This window comes from Crassostrea angulata, chromosome 1 (assembly GCF_025612915.1).
Source record: "Crassostrea angulata isolate pt1a10 chromosome 1, ASM2561291v2, whole genome shotgun sequence".
NCBI classification, from domain to species: Eukaryota; Metazoa; Mollusca; class Bivalvia; order Ostreida; family Ostreidae; genus Magallana; species Magallana angulata.
In genome coordinates, this window is record NC_069111.1 from 25,005,698 (window position 1) to 25,023,978 (window position 18,281).

General features: G+C 34.1%; 1 protein-coding gene, 1 long non-coding RNA gene and 1 pseudogene across 2 annotated transcripts; 2 read left to right on the plus strand and 1 right to left on the minus strand.

Moving 5' to 3' along the window:
• The first annotated feature begins 553 nt into the window (after window positions 1-553).
• On the plus strand, window positions 554-4,678 carry LOC128180659 (uncharacterized). Its single transcript, XR_008243243.1, has 3 exons — window positions 554-1,553; window positions 1,946-2,045; window positions 2,454-4,678. It is a non-coding gene; the product is annotated as an uncharacterized LOC128180659 (long non-coding RNA).
• Window positions 4,679-5,463: 785 nt separating this feature from the next.
• LOC128180649 (serine protease inhibitor Cvsi-2-like) lies at window positions 5,464-10,313 on the minus strand. Its single transcript, XM_052848790.1, has 3 exons — window positions 10,156-10,313; window positions 6,820-6,936; window positions 5,464-5,585 (listed from the first exon to the last, which is right to left on the minus strand). Exons 1-3 carry the CDS (start codon window positions 10,193-10,195, stop codon window positions 5,485-5,487), a joined length of 258 nt encoding a protein of 85 aa, XP_052704750.1. The 5' UTR covers window positions 10,196-10,313; the 3' UTR covers window positions 5,464-5,484.
• A 2,574-nt stretch (window positions 10,314-12,887) lies between these two features.
• Window positions 12,888-18,279, plus strand: LOC128191844 (uncharacterized; annotated as a pseudogene).
• The last annotated feature ends 2 nt before the right edge of the window (window positions 18,280-18,281 follow it).

Here is an 18,281-nt window from a genome sequence, read left to right on the forward strand (position 1 = left end):
TAATTATTTACATGCATTTCAGACTTTACTGCATGTATGACTGTATCATGATTCACTGGCGTCGGAAGCAAATTGAAAGTAGGGGGGGGGGGGGGCTAGACTAATCCTCAGAAATATTGAGGGAAAAACCCTAATTCCCAAAATCATGAAAATCCTAATCCGTGGGGGGGGGGGGGGGGGGGGGGGGGGTATACCTATACTATATACTTCCGAAAATAAATTTCCCAACCCAAATTTTTTTTCCAATCATGAAATTCCTAATCCGTGTCGGGGGGGGGGGGGGCTAGTATGCCTATTACTCCAACTTCTCAATCTTTCAAGGTAAATTTAGGAACAATTACATTTACGGCGAGAAAAAGTCTAACTTTGCACTAAGCCCCCCCCCCCCCCCCCCCCCCCTAGCCCCCCCCCCCCCCGCCCGTTTCAACGCCTATGTGATTCGTGCATTTCTTTACTTTGTATTTACTTTCTGTACTGTAAACACAAATATTGATACATGTTTATGAAACATGCACATGTTTCTGTTATAAGATATAATAAGCATTATTTATAATTTTACTAAAGTTATACGTTATATTACAAAATCAGTTTAAAATCAAGCACTAGCCATGTGGTGCACGTGATTTTAATCCCATTTTTAAAATTTGATTATACATTCGTATACATTTGATGTAGAAAGTATACCAAATAATTAAAATTATATTTTGTTTATATATCAGTCCGACGTGTACGTCTTACTTCCCGGCTTGTTTAACGCGTTTGTATTTTAATTCATAAGTATTCTTAACATACTGTTCATCGCATGACCAATCAGTGCACATGTGTAACTGTAAAATAATTGCCATCAATTCATCGTAGTTGTAAATTCACCGTACGGGTGAACGCTGTTAACCGGACCCCGTTAATTGATCGGCATCTAATTATATTTGTGATTTCTGTGTGTGTTCATGCAGAACCTGCTCTGTGATGAACATAATATTTTCACACCTCTATATTTTGAATAAGAATATGACCGTGCTTAGAATCGCTCAAGACTAACTTGTCAGTAAACTATATATGGCTCTATCATATTTAGTTTGGCAAAATCATCAGTACATGTAAATAAAATATAGTTAAAGACAAAATCTGATACATATGTCTCATTAAAACTTGTAAAATTTCATTAGACATTTGTAAACAAAAGGTCGGCCATTTTTTTTTTTTGGTTAATCACGTGTTACAAATACAATTGTAACAAACACACGCCAATACTTTGTCGTATTTAACCAGGTAATACTGACTCCGACAGTTCTTATTCAAAATAAATATACATGTAAAAAGTATACTATTCGGTAAAAAATGATAATTTTGATTAAACATTATTTATTTTAAACTATCCCAAGATGCACTTTTCCAAGATTTAGCGGGTTCTGATTGGTCAGTATTGGCGCACTTTATGATTCCGAGCGAAGGTTAAAATGGACAAGAAGGTGCTGTTGTAAAATGGAGAATTGAGAAGCATTAATAGCCTCTACAACAAGGAGACAATGCAGGAACGAAGAACTCATGTCAAGGTAACGTAATTCACAGTATAGATACTCCCAATAACATTTTCAAGGCTCTAATTTATCTCTCATTTGTAAACGAGATCTCGCGCCATCAAATCAAGATGGCGTCATTTTTTCAAACTTGGTTCGGCGTTTTGATTTTTATTACCGTATCTCTTTTAAATATACGTTTTGACCAAGTTAACCATTAACCAACTTTATATGCATGATAATCAAGATTATCCAAGGTATACACATATATAATTATATAAACGTCCCTAATATATGAATGCTTGGTTGGTAAACAAGACGAACAATGTATATTTCGCACATTATACAATTTACAAACTCTAAATGTAACGAAAAAAAATTATTAATTAAATCCGGAAAATGAAATCTTTCACGTTTTTCTTTTTCAGCATTGACAGCATACAAAGTCAATGTTTCCGGTGATTAGTTGCATCCTCTGTTCGGTGATTCGGGTGAATGTTTTGACCAGCTGGACGATGTGAACGCAAGGTATTGCTTTGAAATTGATTATTTTCACCAATAACTTATACATGTGTTGGATGTTTATAATTTACTGTAGTAATTTTTGGGAAATCCAGGTCTAAGTTCTTGAAAAGGAGGTAGATGGGGGGGGGGGGGGGGGGTGAAACAAACTTATTGTTGATAAGTTTTTCCATTGTTCAACAAACAATAATTGAATCAAAATGAAAATAACATAGCTTCAAACATAAAATGAAACATTTTAGACCAGATACTATTGTAGTCATTATATTACATAGTTTAAACAGCAACTGGCAACTGCATATAGTAGCTTCTGTATTCAGAATTTTATTCAGAATGCTTTTATTACATGTTAGGCTGAATGACTTATGTTTATTGTTTAAAAATCTAAATGAAACTTTATCATTCATGTTTAAGATAAATAGAACAGACATGAAGTACAGCCCAGTGAATGGAACAAGTTCATTGCAAGAAGAAGAATTTTAATGCTACCACTGTCCAGAACTACTAAGTCTGCTGTAGCCATGATGTGATCATATGAGTGCTTCACCGGTCTGGACAATGCTCGAAAGTCCCCCAAAAAGGCCTATTTCCATAAACTACGACTCGGGTTACATCAACAACAGCCAAGGACACTCCTTATTGATTCGAATGGACACATCTCTACGACCCGACTAAACCTCTGCAGAACAAGACTTTTTAACTGTAAAGTATTCTCATTTCAAAAAACCTATAAACTATAAAAGTACTTTTTTTTATATGATCAAAAACCAGTATATTACAATGTCTGTCTGTAAGCTAGAATCTTAGAAAATCACATGGTTTTGACTTATTAAATGATTGATTAGACCTTGCAGATATTAACTTTCATTTTCTTAAATAATTTGTTATATTTGCAAATATTGCATAAAATATTAGACTCCATGTAACATATATCCTCACACCTCCAAGTTGATAAGTGTTAACTACTTTTTTTTCCATTTTCTTTGTTTAAACATTTATTGATAACTTAGTTTTTATTTGCAGCAATATATGAAAAATTAAGAAACCAATCTTAAATGTAAAAACACTGCATTAGGAGATGAATGCATGGGTCATAGAAATGATAAAATACACCAAACAATATTCAATTATGTCGTATATGAAAATATATAAAGACAACAAATACCCCATGTATTACAATTTTTATATAACAAAATTACTTGGATGGAAAGTTGTTTCCATGTGGGTTTTATTTTAATCTGTGTTATGTAACTAATATATAATTGGAATTAGCTTTTATATCATAAGTAAAGTGCTGGTATTGATGAGAATTGTAAGGTGAATGATCTGTGTGATACTTTGTATTTTATACATTCATGCTACAAAAAGCAAGTACATGTACATGTAGTAATACTTGTCGTATATAAACAATGTATATTTTACTTCATGTCTTGGATTTAAAAATATTAATGTAGGTAAAGTAGTGAAATGTAGGAAGGTAAACCTGCTCCATTGTTAGCTTTTTATTGGCCAACAAGCTTTTCATATCTCCCTATGGGTCATCTATTAAATACTGACAGGCTTATGATATTAAAATCTGATCAGTTGGTACATCATGGGTGGAAATGAAAAGTTCACTTTGGACTTAATGGATTATCAAAAAAATGATATAAAATCCTGTTCTATTGTAAAACATTAGATTATATTACTAACAAAGAAAAGGTTTATCCCAACTTGTAAGTGGGTCACTTTGACCTCATTTTGGAATTTATTGACATATTCAAATCAAATCTGGCTCATACCTCTATAGTCAACTACTATCTTGTAGTGTATTTTTTCAAAAATATTTTATGGTGTACATATTCATTGTAGTTCAAAACAAATTGAGACAAGTGTATCATGTTCATGTAACAGTGAAGTTTTCTTTGTTTATTCATGTACGTGCAGTTATTTTGTAAATTGCATTCATATTTTTAAAAAAGTAAGATCTTTGTTGCATTTTTAAAGGGAGATTTGATAGGCATTTAATCGAGATGAAAAGAAAATACAAATGTAAAGATTTCTATGGGAGTTTTTTTTCTTGTGCAATTTTATCATTTTTAAATAAAAGTCCCTAATAAGGGAATTGCTATATGGATGTTTCTCCATTATTGTATCTTGGCTGTATTTTATTTATTATTGGAAACAATTTCAGATTTTTGAACAAAATAAATTAGGAACTGTTTGAAATTGTTTTGTTTTTACATAAAGTAGAAACCTTGCTCAGCTTTTGTGAAAGCAAAAATATAAAAAGTTTCAGTAAGTTTCAGTTGCGGAAACCCTTTGTAAACAATATGTTTCCCAATTGTATATGGAGGTTGAAACTATGCAGAAACTTCAAGTTTCAGTAAGTTTCCGTCGCGGAAACCATTTGTAAACAATATGTATCCCAAACGTATATGGAGATTGAAACTATGCAGAAACTTCAAGTTTCAGTAAGTTTCCGTTGCGGAAACCATTTGGATTCATGGACAGCCTAAGTTTCAGCACTGCGGAAACTTAATGAAACTTGAAGTTTCCGTGCTGAAACCTGTCGGAAACTTAAAGTAACCTTAAGTTTCCGCAGAGTTTCCAAAGGGTTTCCGCAGCGCTGAAACCAGATATTTCATCCAGTGCATCTAATCTTTATTTAAGGCATGATCCCGACTAATCTGGTGCAGTAACTGAGTATTTCCACATTTACTACATGTATATACCTTAATTGACACATTAGAATAGTGTTTTCTGTTATCAAACCAATTCTTAAAAAGAAAATAGTTATAACACTATTACATTGACAACTTGCAATCATGCTTCCGCCTATCAGTACTTTCAGTACTTTGATTGTTATTGTCCTCGAGCTAGAACTGTATCGCCCTCAGGGTTGATATTTCCGTCTCGCACTTACGATTGAATCGTAAATTCCCCATCACCTCTATTTGTTCAAGTCAAGTTTGTGAAATACTGATTAAAACGCCACTCATAAACATTTGATATCATTATGTATGCCGACAAGTATTTGTTTTATGATGAAAATCGAATAAATATCATTTCTAAAAAAGTACAAAGGGTAGTAACAGAAACAACGTTTGGATTATGGCGGATAGAGAAGAATGAATCACGATGCTACATCTTAAAATGAAAACCGGAGTTTAAATTGTAAAAATGAACGGTTAAAAGAATGGACAAGCTTATAAACGTAACAAAACTTGCTAAACAATGTAGAATTCCAGGAAAACGTATAAGAAAATTCAATAAAGGAACATGACACATTACGAAGTTGCATACGATTAGAAGAATCTCTTGCTCCGGCGAACGGCGCTCTTCTTCGGAATGAGTATATATATACTAGTACTAAGGCCCGTAAATTATTCAATGCTCTTCATGTTTCTAACGGTGTATAGTTGTGTAATAATAAGGCGACAACTTATACGTTATATCTAATTTATTAGACGAAGAAGCAGCGGCATTTTGCATCAATACAGTGCCATCTTCCGTTACGTCCAAAGATATGACAGGTTCCAGAGCAGTCGGAAGCAGTAGTACATGCTGAAATCATCAGAGATATGTTGTAAAACATGCCATCGTATTCTAAACTTAAATTGATTGACGTTTTATTCCACTAAAATTTTAAAAAATGGTTGTTCCCGGTCGACCGACCATTGACTCTACATGTAACTGCTGATCAGTCGATAAAAATTTTTTGTTCCCCCCTCCCCTCCCCCTCCCCTCCCGAACTAACGTTGGACATACCCCTCTCATCGTACACTGATCTAAGTCTTTCCTAAGATAAACTGAACTGTTTCTCCAAAACTAACAAAACTTAATTCCCATGCACTGAAAAAATACCTTCCTACTAAAGAACGTTTTATCATTTGGTGATAGTTAAAAGATTTAAATTAATTTTTACAGCGAAGTACATAGAAGTGTTTAATAGGCATTTAACGTAATGTTTTTGACTGACCTTTGTCCAATCAGATCGTAGAATGCGGAGTTGAGACATTACCGTTCGTGGCCTAATTTGAGAGAGAGAGAGAGAGAGAGAGAGAGAGAGAGAGAGAGAGAGAGAGAGAGAGAGAGAGAGAGAGAGAGAGAGATTCCCTGGTTAAAGAATTTCAAAACTCTTCAAAGTTTCATAAATTTATATGATATACCATACTTTGATTTGTCACTTTATAACTATTGATAGATAGTTTGCTCATCTGCGTAATCTATAATTTACTCCATTAACCAGTTAACTCTCTCTCTCTCTCTCTCTCTCTCTCTCTCTCTCTCTCTCTCATTCAAGTCACGAGCGGCAATGTCTCAACTCCGCCCAGCTACGATTTGATTGGACAAAGGTCAGTCAAAACACTACATAAAAACTTTTCTTGAGTTAACCCCTATTAAACGCTTCGATGTACTTCGCTATATTTGATTTGTAGTATGAAATGCCTCACTGCTTAAATTCAAAAATACATGTAAAGCTACTAACACTAGTTCTAAATCTTTGATTGGTAAACATAATCATTATTTTGATGAAAAGTCTTTTTTGCGTACATGTATATATCTTGTGATGACTTTTGATTTATATTATCAATTTTGTCTGGTTATGATCCAAAAAAAATATGAACAGTTACTAGAAATAGAAAACAACCAGAAACGAATATTTTAAATAGTTCTGACCCTCAAAAATTACACTTTTAAAACTGTGAAAACATTCTAATAAGCTTAAAAATTGATGTCACTGCATTTTCTCATATTTGCATGATTTTTTTGTAGATCTGTAGTTAAGATAGCTTACAGGTGGAGTGATTGACGCATGTGCACTGGCCACGATGGCACTCCAAATCATGGGCTGCGTCACACTTGGTATTCTGACAATCGGCAGTGGCCGAACATGTTTCAGCACATGTATAGTCTGAAAAAAATCATCATCATTATCATCTTTACGATCATCAGTTTAATTGGGTTTTTTTTATTCCAATTATGGACATTAAAGGTATCTTCTGTAAGGCGTACATGCACGGACTAAGAACGTTTGATTCACATACAGATACTATTGTGTTAGTCAAAATTAATCATTTTAGATAAGACCCCAGTATACGAAAACAAGTAATTGTCATTGAAAAATTGATTTTTTAAAAATCTTTTAAATTTTTGTGATTTTGAACAAGACACGACTTTTTATACATAACGTTAATACACTGCGCAAAAGGGAAAATAGAGCAACATACAGGTATGTCTTTGAAAAGTATGCATACAAGAACAGGACAAGGCCTTTTTCATAACTCAGAACAGCTGTCGAACTGCGCAGGTACAGACTTATTTTGAGGATTTAAAATTCTGAAAAAATATGAAGGGGGTTCATTGGTGTCTTTACGTATACTTTTCAAACAAAATGACGTAGGACTTCATATTTATTGCTTTGATATCTTTTGGCAACATTTTTTGGCCAGTTTCGGACAGAAACAAGTCAGTTCAAGAAAGGTTTTCATTCTTTTTCTCAAATGTGCAAGATATTTACCGTTTTTAAGTCGGACATTCGTTTTGTTGACAAATGGATTAACCACGTACAATTAATAAACAAAGGTACTTACAACTTGTAAAACAAATAATTTTTGATCAGGCAAAACCAGATATTTTTGCAGATGTTGAAAATTTAAAAAAAAAAGTTCTTTCTATAAATATCTAATCGATGGAATAAATCTTCAATACTGTTTAAAAAAAATATATTCCTGTAAATTACAGAAATATATAACTAAATTACGAGTATCGTCACATCGCCTGGCTATTGAAACTGGTAGATATAGTAACACAAATAGAGAAATTAGATTTTGTCCACATTGCCAAACTAGTGTTGAAGATGAATTTCATTTTTTATTTGTTTGTCATTTGTAAAGAACATTGCGCTAATTATACATGAAAGAACATTATTATAAGGAACATTCTATGTTTAAATTAATTCAACTTTTTAACACTGAAAATGTTTAAGATCTCTGTAATCTTGGTAAATCCATTTCAAAAAGTATACTATTAAGAGACGACTGTAATACATAATTGTTAATTTAAAAAAAAAATCTCAACCTGTATGTATAGAAGTACGTGTATATGTTATTCTTTGTACGTGCACAAGATCTCCTTTAAATACACTACCAACTCATGTTATTCCGATAAGTTTTACACTTATCAGCATAACATGAGGTGGTAGTTTAAAGACCTTAAAGAAATAAAGAATTGAATTGAAAAGTCTTTGAACAATTTGATATAAAAAGTATCTGTTCTAATTATCAGGATTAAAATACTACCTGATTTACATTGAATACATTCAGTTTGTTTATTCGAAGTCCCACTATCTTGAAAATCTCCGACTTTGTCATAAATCACTTTTCGATTATTTCTTTATCATTTTTCTGTCGATATTTTTGCATCTTTTTTTTAACTCTATAACTTGTAATCCTGAGATATTGCAAATTACTTTTTAATTATTTGTGTATCACTGATATTTAGTTTAAATATAGGTTTATCTATCCTGACTTCTTATCTGTAAATGCCACTACCTCCTGAGCACCTGGCCAGAAATATAGGAGTCTTAGGTTTGATTTCAGATTCATCCTCTTGTTTTCATTATATAATTGCCATTATACATAGGCAATTTCGCCACATGTGATTCTGGTATGAAGTGCTTTTCATATCAGAATGATATAACATCAGAAATAATATCAGAATGAAATAAAAATTGATTCATATAAGAATTATATAATCCCTATATCATATAATTCTAATATGATTTCAATTATATGATAATCATTTCATATCAGAAATATCATAATATTTACATCTATCAAGTATTATTTCCTCTATTTCTTACGGAAACTTATAGTTAATTCATAGCTCTATAGAAATCTACACGCCCCATTTATCGATTGGTCGAAATCTACAGCAGCTGAAAATGACGAGAAAGTGACAGGACTGATAGACATGCCCTGTTTATCGATTGGTCGAAACCTACAGCGACCTAAGAAAAATCACGGACTGCACGAAATAATCATGACGATGTCAGACTCAAAGTCTTACAAGAGACGATTTGGTTGTTTCTTTTAGCTAACGTACAGTACTTACATGTATATATTTACATCTGCTAAATATTATTTCCGCTATTTCTTACGGAAACATATAGTTAATTCATAGCCCTATAGAAACAGCCAGACTGAAATCTACACGCCCCGTTTATCGATTGGTCGAAATCTACAACGGCTGAAACTGACAAGATACTGACAGGAATAAAATGGACACGCCCTGTTTATCGATTGGTCGAAGCCACCAGCAATCTGAGAAAAATCACGGACTGCACAAAATAATCATGAAGATATCAGACTCAAAGTCTCACAGGAGATGATTTGGCTGTTTCTTTTAGCTAACGTACTTATGTACATTAACAGTAATTTAGTGAATTTTACTATCTTTTCATAATCAATTTATAAATTAGTTAAATGAAAGATGCTAATATAAATAATAAAATGCTTTCTTTGATGATTCATGCGGGTTATGAAGGTAGCGATCATTGCAGAAAAAAATTACATATATTTTTTCTGCAATGTCGCTACCTTCATATCCCGAATGAATTCCAAAGAAAGCATTTTATTGTTTAAGTACATTGACAGTAATTTACTAGTAGTGAATTTTACTAACTTTTCATAATCAATTTATTAAGATAGTTAAAAGAAAGATGTTAATATAAACAATAAAGTGATTTCTTTGATGATTCATGCGGGTTATGAAGGTAGTGATCATTGCAAAAAAAAATATTACGTAACCTCTTTCTCGGGTTATGTATTTTTAAATTCTGCAATGTCGCTACCTTCATATCCCTAATGAATCACCAAAGAAAGCATTTTATTGTTTAAATATAATCATATCACGTGTGATTTATATCAAAGTATTTCCAAAGGAAATGTATGAAAATAATTTTTAGATACCTTAAAATAGAGTTGCTCGAAATTTGATAAATACGATATATTTGTATACGAACATTGCAGTTTTGACATATCTAAAAAAACCGTCATCTGAATATACATATAAGATTGTAAAATATTACATTCCAGAATATGATTCTTAACAAAACAAAAAAACCACTTACGAACAACACACAGAACAGCGAAAAGAATGGCCACCTTCATTGTTGAGACTAGGTAGGGTTGGTACTCTCGCAACCACTGATTATAAACTTATATAGGCCGATACCGTCACGAACGTCATGAAATTTGGTATTTCGAGAGAGTATATAGATAGATAAGAGTGCATGAAAATAGTACAGTGCAATGAAACAGCGTATAATATGTCCTCTTGTCGACAGACAAAAAATCAGAGTACTGAAGTACTGACGGGAGTTGATTTTATCGATTATTATTTATCTTAAAATCAACGATATGTTATTTTGCTTGACAAGTAGTTTATAATGTCTATTTGAATTACGCACATTTTTATAATATGGATTCTCGGACTTTTCCGACAAGAATTTTGAGAAAAAACCCGTATGAATCGTGTTGTGTAATGATTAAAGATAGAATTGATTCCATCAAACTATGTATAAGTAATCGAAATTTCAAAAAATTGTATGGATCCAAGCAATCTAGTCCCGTTCAACCAAATGCTCGGCTGTCTCTGATAATCTCCAACAAGCAAGAGCATGTGTACACCAGGTCACGTGATAGCTTGATGACGCGACCGCTAAATATAGAATGACTCTCTGATTGTCGGAGATTTACGGAGACAGCCGATGGTTGAACGAGACTTTATTGAACTTGGCGTATGAATACATACGACTGCAAAAATATCTAAATTGTTCGAACTATTTAACATCTGACTATTTTCAAGGTATTCATGAATAAGTTTCTTAAAAACCAATGCTTCAAGATACATTACATCGAATTTATCGATTATTTTCAAGAACTAGATCTTGTCAGCTGTGATAATCTGTGCTTAGGTCCAAACACTGTTTCACTTTCGGTTTGCCAGAGTGACTGCATAGGAGAGTTGATTAAAAATCAACTCCCAATTAGATGTGAAAATCAATTGATATACCTTGTTTTATTTTGAAGTTTAATAAAAAAAATAATTTTAAATTGATGTCTCTTGATGTTAAACATACTTGTCTAGTAATGTCTAATTTGTTTACCGGTTGTACCGTATCCCATTTATTGAAGATAACTGCTGCAGTATACTCCATAGCAAGGTTGAACATACATGTAGGTCACATACCACGCAAGTAGTTCCATTCTAAAAATGTATGTATTATTTCAAAAATTCCTAGGGGTACTAAATGGTCGAATTTGGTTCCTTTAATGGCATGGATGGAAAGAAGAAGGTTTGAAAAAAAATACAGACAGGAAATTTTTTAGAAAAATTATCTTTACAGGCGCAATAGAAAGGGTGTAAAGAGGCCAATGTTTACACAAATTCCAAAGTGAAAGTGAATTTTTCATGGTAGGGGTTATTTTAGGGGCCATATCTCAGTCCCCTCTCGATTGATTTTCCTGTAGTTTGGATATGCTGTTGGACTAGTGTCATTCTATAGGTATGCTGTATTTGAACTCATTTGAGCCGGTGAAATTTTTAATATGATTTATTTTTGTATAAAGGAATAAGAGGGGAAAATAATTGTGGTCTGTGTCCTATGTAAGCACCTGTTCCAGCTGTCTTCAGTGAATCCTGATCCCGATCAAGATATACATGTATTTTAACAAATCTAGAGTATATGTATTGTACATACTACATCAAAAAATTTGCAGGGGCTCGTTACATGTCTTTTTTATCATTTAAACAAAAATTTCTTGTAAGTTCACTTATTTTGCTCGCTGTAGTTTTTCTCTTGGCAGCAGTTTTGATTGCCATTTTCATGGTGAATTGTCCTAGAGATAATCCACCTTCTTTGTTTACCTAATGGGGAAAGCATAAACATTTTAATTACCGTTAATGTTTACTCATATATTAAAATGATGTTAATAAACTAGACACTATTGAATAGTGACCATCTGGAGGAATGGGGCATTATGAAATAGACACATTTTAAAGAACTGTGCTGTGACCTCTGATGTGTTAGTATAGAGACTGTACAATATACAGAATGAATATAACAGATGACGCGCTGTCTGATATTTTCAACTTGCATCTATGCATTACATTGTAGTAGATTGTTTCAACAACAACAACAAAATCCGTCTATATTAGAAATGAAAATAAGGAAATATGGTAGGAAATTACAGCTACATGATACTGACACTGCACAGAATTTTACAATATTTTTGAAGTGGGACTGCAGAATAGGGGAAAGACACACTATTTATTATAAAACTTGGTACAGTTGTATGTCCCACTTACTTTCTCAATGATTAACATTGGACATAACATTTAAACTTCTCACTGCTCACGTTAAACATTTACCTTCTGTTGTGAAAAACCTACCATTTATTACCAGTACCTGCAGATGAAGGCAACGCCGACCCGACTCAAGACAACAGGATGGAGACGCCAAAACACACGCGGCAAGGGGAAATAGAGGGTCAAATACAGCAAAAAATTATATCTAGTATATATTATGATGATGAACTGTGTTTCAATGAGGTACATATAACCCTCACTTTCTAACTGATGAAAGTTACTAGCATTTAAAACCGCGCCAATTTATATAATAAATTATACATCTATATATACTGTTAATATAAAATATTTGTAGTGTTTACGAATATTGAATTTATAAATATTATCTCTTTCTGCTGATTTTAAACATCCTACACATATTACATGGGAAATGTAATAACGTCAATATAATCAAAATATCCAGTATATGCCTAAATTCATAATTGATAACTTATTGTGACGTCACAATGTCTAATCATTAATAGCCTTAGCGATATAGATACTGTCAAGTTGTGTATATCGATATGGGGTTGTTGCAGAGTTGTTTTGCGAAGAAAACAAGGTGGGAGTGATAAAGGAGGAGGCGGAGGTGTACGAGAAGGTGCGCCGTGCCATGGTCACTGAGGACGTGACGGAGAAGAAGGGTGGGCTGGTCTTCGGTCTGACGTTTGTCTCCGAGGAGGAGCCAAAGCTGCCCGCGCGCAGATTGACAGAGCTCAAGAAAGAGGACTTCGAGAAATTGAGGGGTAAGTTACAATAAACAATCAAATTGTTTGTCAGGTACTTTAAAGAAACGAAACGATTTTGGTCCTACATTAAGAGCAGGAAACAAGAATCCACAGGCATTGTTACACTCAAAGACAAAGATGGACTTCTTCACAGCGATACACCAACTAAAGCTTCAATCTTAAACCAGCAGTTTCAATCTGTCTACACCAAAGAAGACATACATAACATGCCACATATGGGACCAAGTCCATTCCGAACTATGGACAACATCAGAGTCAGCCAGGCGGGAGTTTACAAGCTACTCCGTGGACTAAGACCATTCAAAGCCACTGGGCCTGATGAAATTCCAGCCTATATACTCAAAGAAGCAGCTGAACACATATCACCATATCTGATCATAATTTACCAGAAATCTTTGGACAATGGAACCATTCCTGACGACTGGCGAGCTGCTAACATTGTCCCAGTCTTCAAAAAAAGGAGAAAAACACAAAGCTTCTAATTATCGGCCAGTCTCCTTGACTTCAATCTGCTGCAAACTATTGGAACACATTGTTCACAGCACCATCATGGATCACTTTGACCGCCACCAGATCCTTTGTGACCATCAACATGGTTTCAGATCCAAAAGATCTTGTGAAACACAACTACTGATAACACTAGACGAAATTGGCAAGAATTTAGACCAAGGAGAACAGACAGACATCATCTTGCTCGATTTCTCCAAAGCCTTTGACAAAGTGCCCCACAAGAGACTCCTCCAAAAAATGGACTATTACGGAATACGTGGAGAAACACTCAAATGGATACAAGACTTCCTTAGCAAGAGAACACAATCCGTATTGCTTGAAGGGCATAAGTCCGGCCCCCTAGACGTCATCTCAGGGGTGCCTCAGGGAACAGTCATCGGACCCCTATTATTTCTGGCTTACATTAATGACCTGCCACAATCAACATCTTCTGAGGCAAGGTTATTTGCAGACGATCGCCTAGTTTATAGGAAAATAAAGAATGTGAAGGATACCGAGACACTTCAAGACGACCTTAACAAACTCCAAGAGTGGGAATCACGATGGCAGATGAATTTCCATCCTGAGAAGTGCATCGTGATACGGATCACCAACAAAAGAAACCCACTGATAAGGAACTATCAACTACATGGCAACACACTAGATGCAGTCGAGCATGGGAAATACCTGGGAGTCACCATAAACCATGATCTACAGTGGAAGACACATATCAACCAGACAGTAGGCAAAGCATCAAGGACACTAGGCTTTCTGAGAAGGAACCTAGGACGGTGTAAACCAGAAGTCAAAGCCAACGCCTACATCACCATGGTCAGACCAACCCTGGAATACGCCTCCACTGTATGGGACCCTTATCAAGATAACCTTGAAAAAGACCTAGAACAAGTACAGAGAAGGGCAGCTAGGTTCGTGTACAATGAATACCAAGACGTATCCCCAGGCTGTGTCAGCTCCTTAATGAATAGACTAAAATGGGAGCCTCTTAAAGATCGCCGCTGCAAAGACCGACTCACCATGGCATACAAGATCCGCAATAGATTGGTGGATATCGACCCCTCTAATTATTACAAACCCGGAGATTCCAGAACCAGAGGAGGCCACCGCATATACCAACAGCGCACTCGAAAAGATCAATACAGGTTCTCCTTCTTCCCAAGATCAACCAGGGAATGGAACACTCTACCGGAAAAAGCCACAACAGCAGCTACACTAGAAGAGTTCAAGGCCAGCCTTACCATCCTGCCAGAGGCCTTGACAGGAGCTTCACACACCTAGAACTCCTTCGACCCCAGATGTTCATAGTTTTATTTGTAAATAACTTTCTTGTAAATAGTTTTTTATTAAGTGAGGAGGGAAGGCCTCATGATTGTACGAGCAAGAGTCACCTATACACTCAAGAAGAGTCCGACTCTGTACTGGAAGAAGAAGAAGAAGAAAGAATCTGGGGGAATAAGCCGTTGCAAATGCCCACGACCTTCTCATACCTCTAACAAGAAGTAATAAACGTACGAGTTAACTGGGCATTTAAACGGTGGACAGTATTGTCCAAATGAAAATGTCCAAAAAGGCGTCACTGTGCTTAAATTTTATAGTATTTACATATACTTTAAACGGGCAAATTTGAAATGACAATCACGTACTCATTTAAAGAGTTTAAGGAAGGGTCTTTTCTGGTTTTCGACTTGTCAAACGTAAATTTGATTAATTGTTAATTAAATCAAGATGAAAGGAAATTGAAATAGCATATTTTTCTTTCTTTTTTATTATCATACGACTTGGCATAGAAAAAATATTCAATGTTTAGAATCTAACAAAGACTATATTTTTGGCGTAATATTGGCGTAGGAAAATATCACATGTTTCGCAATTCAGAATTGCTGCAGATTAATGAATTGGTTTTAGCATTTTAAAAACAATAGCATTAATGTTTGATTTTATTTACTAATGTGAACTTATGACATGATACTTGGATTTCAGAATATGTTTTTAAGATATGATTTCCCTATCAAATTACATTTTTATAAGCTTTTTAAAGCGCCCATTCTATACATTGATTTTAGTGAAAAAATCACTAAAATCAGTTTTTCTCTCTTATAAAATGGTCAATATATTAACTTTTTTGTCAATTTATATCTTTATATAAATTCTTCATTATACATAAAAATCAGAAATATCTTATTATTGGAAGCGTACAAAAATTATCAAAATTTCTTCAAAATTTAAGAAAATTAGAGGAAATGCGGGCTAAGCAATATCAGTTTTAGTATAAATATTTATTCCAATTTAGTAGTATAAGCTGATAGACATTCTGATACTCTATCATTTCATTGAAGAATAGAATCTTCAAATCTTAAACAAATTTCTACAGGTCTACAAAGAGCTACACTTATTTTTACCATCCTTTACGTTGAGGAAAAAGGTAGTGACCTTGACCTGACATTTCTGCGGAAACAAAAAGGTCAAATTTGATTAAACTGATAGAATCATTTGGTAATATGATCCGTTTGACTGTGTCAAAATTTCATGAATTTCTTAATATAAGAAGTATGTTTGATGACGAGAAGACTCCTTCCTTAAATACAACAATGTTGACTACTTTCTAAAAATATTTTATATACTAATTTACCTCAGTCATCATATACAACCCCTAACGCAGGGGAGTCGACAAAGAGTATGGAAGAGTCGATTTTTTCTGCTTCGGAAACAGGAGGAATTTAGGTAACACCTTTTGTAGGTATCTAAAACAAGTTTTTCCCCCCAAAAAATGAAAGGCGTCGAAATCAAATTGAAAGTGGGGGGGGGGGGGGGGGGGGGGGGGCTAGACTTGTACAAAATATTGACAAGCAAAAAAAGGTCTTTGGTATGTATACATTTGCAAAAAAAAGGTAGCGCCCCCCCCCCCCCCCCCCGGTTCCGACGCCTATGATATATACCACACGGAAGACAGCGGTAGTCAAACCACTAATGTATAACAAGGGGACTTGTTATTCGTCACTGGTCATACTTTGTGTTGGTCATTGGTCTGAGTGGTCTATGTGTCTTCTGGTATAACTACTATGCTTTTTCTTTCACAACAAAACACGCATTTGTAATGTGATTTTCCTGCCGATACAATTGGAAGTGAAATACATGCCTAGTTAATCGTTGAATTTTCATTAGGCGCACACTGTACGTTCGAATTAGCTTGTATTTTGCATTTTGAGCACAATTACATGCTTTTGTCCACCGTATGTCCCTGTTGTGTTAACAAGACTCTCAAGGATTCAGAGATGTGAATTTTTTTTTTCTTGCCATTTAATAGTTTCTTGCATGCACAACAACCATCGGTTTACAATATGAAATCGTGCAATCTTAAAGAGAATAACATACATTTCATATTTTATAAAAGTAGTAAAAAACGCATATCAAATAATTTCAAGTTATTATTAGCAAATCTTTAATTATTAAGAAAAGAAAAGAAAAATACATTTTAACAATGTATAGTATTAATTACATTTTAACAATGTAAACAAAAAGATAAACAAAAAACCCCAAAACGCGTACGATTCGAACACCCGCTTTAACAGCGACATTTGTTCAAAGAACTCTTCGTTTACCACTACACCACCGAATCGCTTGTTTAAAGGGTTAAATATAGCTGAGTGTATTGTTATCAGTATTACGCAAACAACTGGACTTAGCCATTTAAATACCAATCTTAAAAATTAAAAGAAGAAAATTTACTTTTTACCATAGAGTGGGTTTTCGTACCATTTTTTGGAAAATCGAAAAAGATAGACGTTAATATGTGTTATCAATATTCGTTCTTTAAAAAATGGTACGATGACCCACTCTATGAAAATATATAATTTGAACATCCGATTTCTATATCATTTTGTTGCCAAATTAGCATATAACTATTTTGTTGTTTAAATAACAATTAAATGTGAAGTTACTTTTTGTGGGTTATGGCAGCACTGAATGTATATGATTACATATGTTTAATAAATGTAACAAAAGTGAAATTTGTTAGATGTTAGTTGAAAGACTAATCTGTATAATGCACAAGCATCTATTTTAATAAATGTTTATATGTGTAAGTAACGGTTTTTCTTTCACAGACGATCAGGAAAAAGTCCAGTCCAAGAAACAGAAGCTGGCTCAGCAGAGAAGGGAGGAGGCCCTTATTCAGAAGAAGATCGAAGTCGCTCACAGAGAGATGCAGAGGCTGGAGAAATATGTCAATAATTGTGTTATTACAATTTACTTGTAATAAACAACCTTGATCCCATCCTTGGTTTTCTCTTCTTTTTATATTTAATATACGTGTATGCTATATCATTTAAACAATAAAATGCTTTCTTTGGCGATTCATGCGGGATATGAAGGTGGCAACATTGCAGAAAAATACATAACCCCCGATAGCAATGAAAGCTACCTTCATAACCCGCATAAATCATCAAAGAAAGCATTTCATTGTTTAAATTTAAATTTTTCTTTTACCAAATTAATAAATTAATATGCACTTGCATTTCTCAAATCCTTGTGCATAGTAGAATGTCAAAATGTATTTATCTTTCGTACATGTACACTGTATTAGCAATGGGAT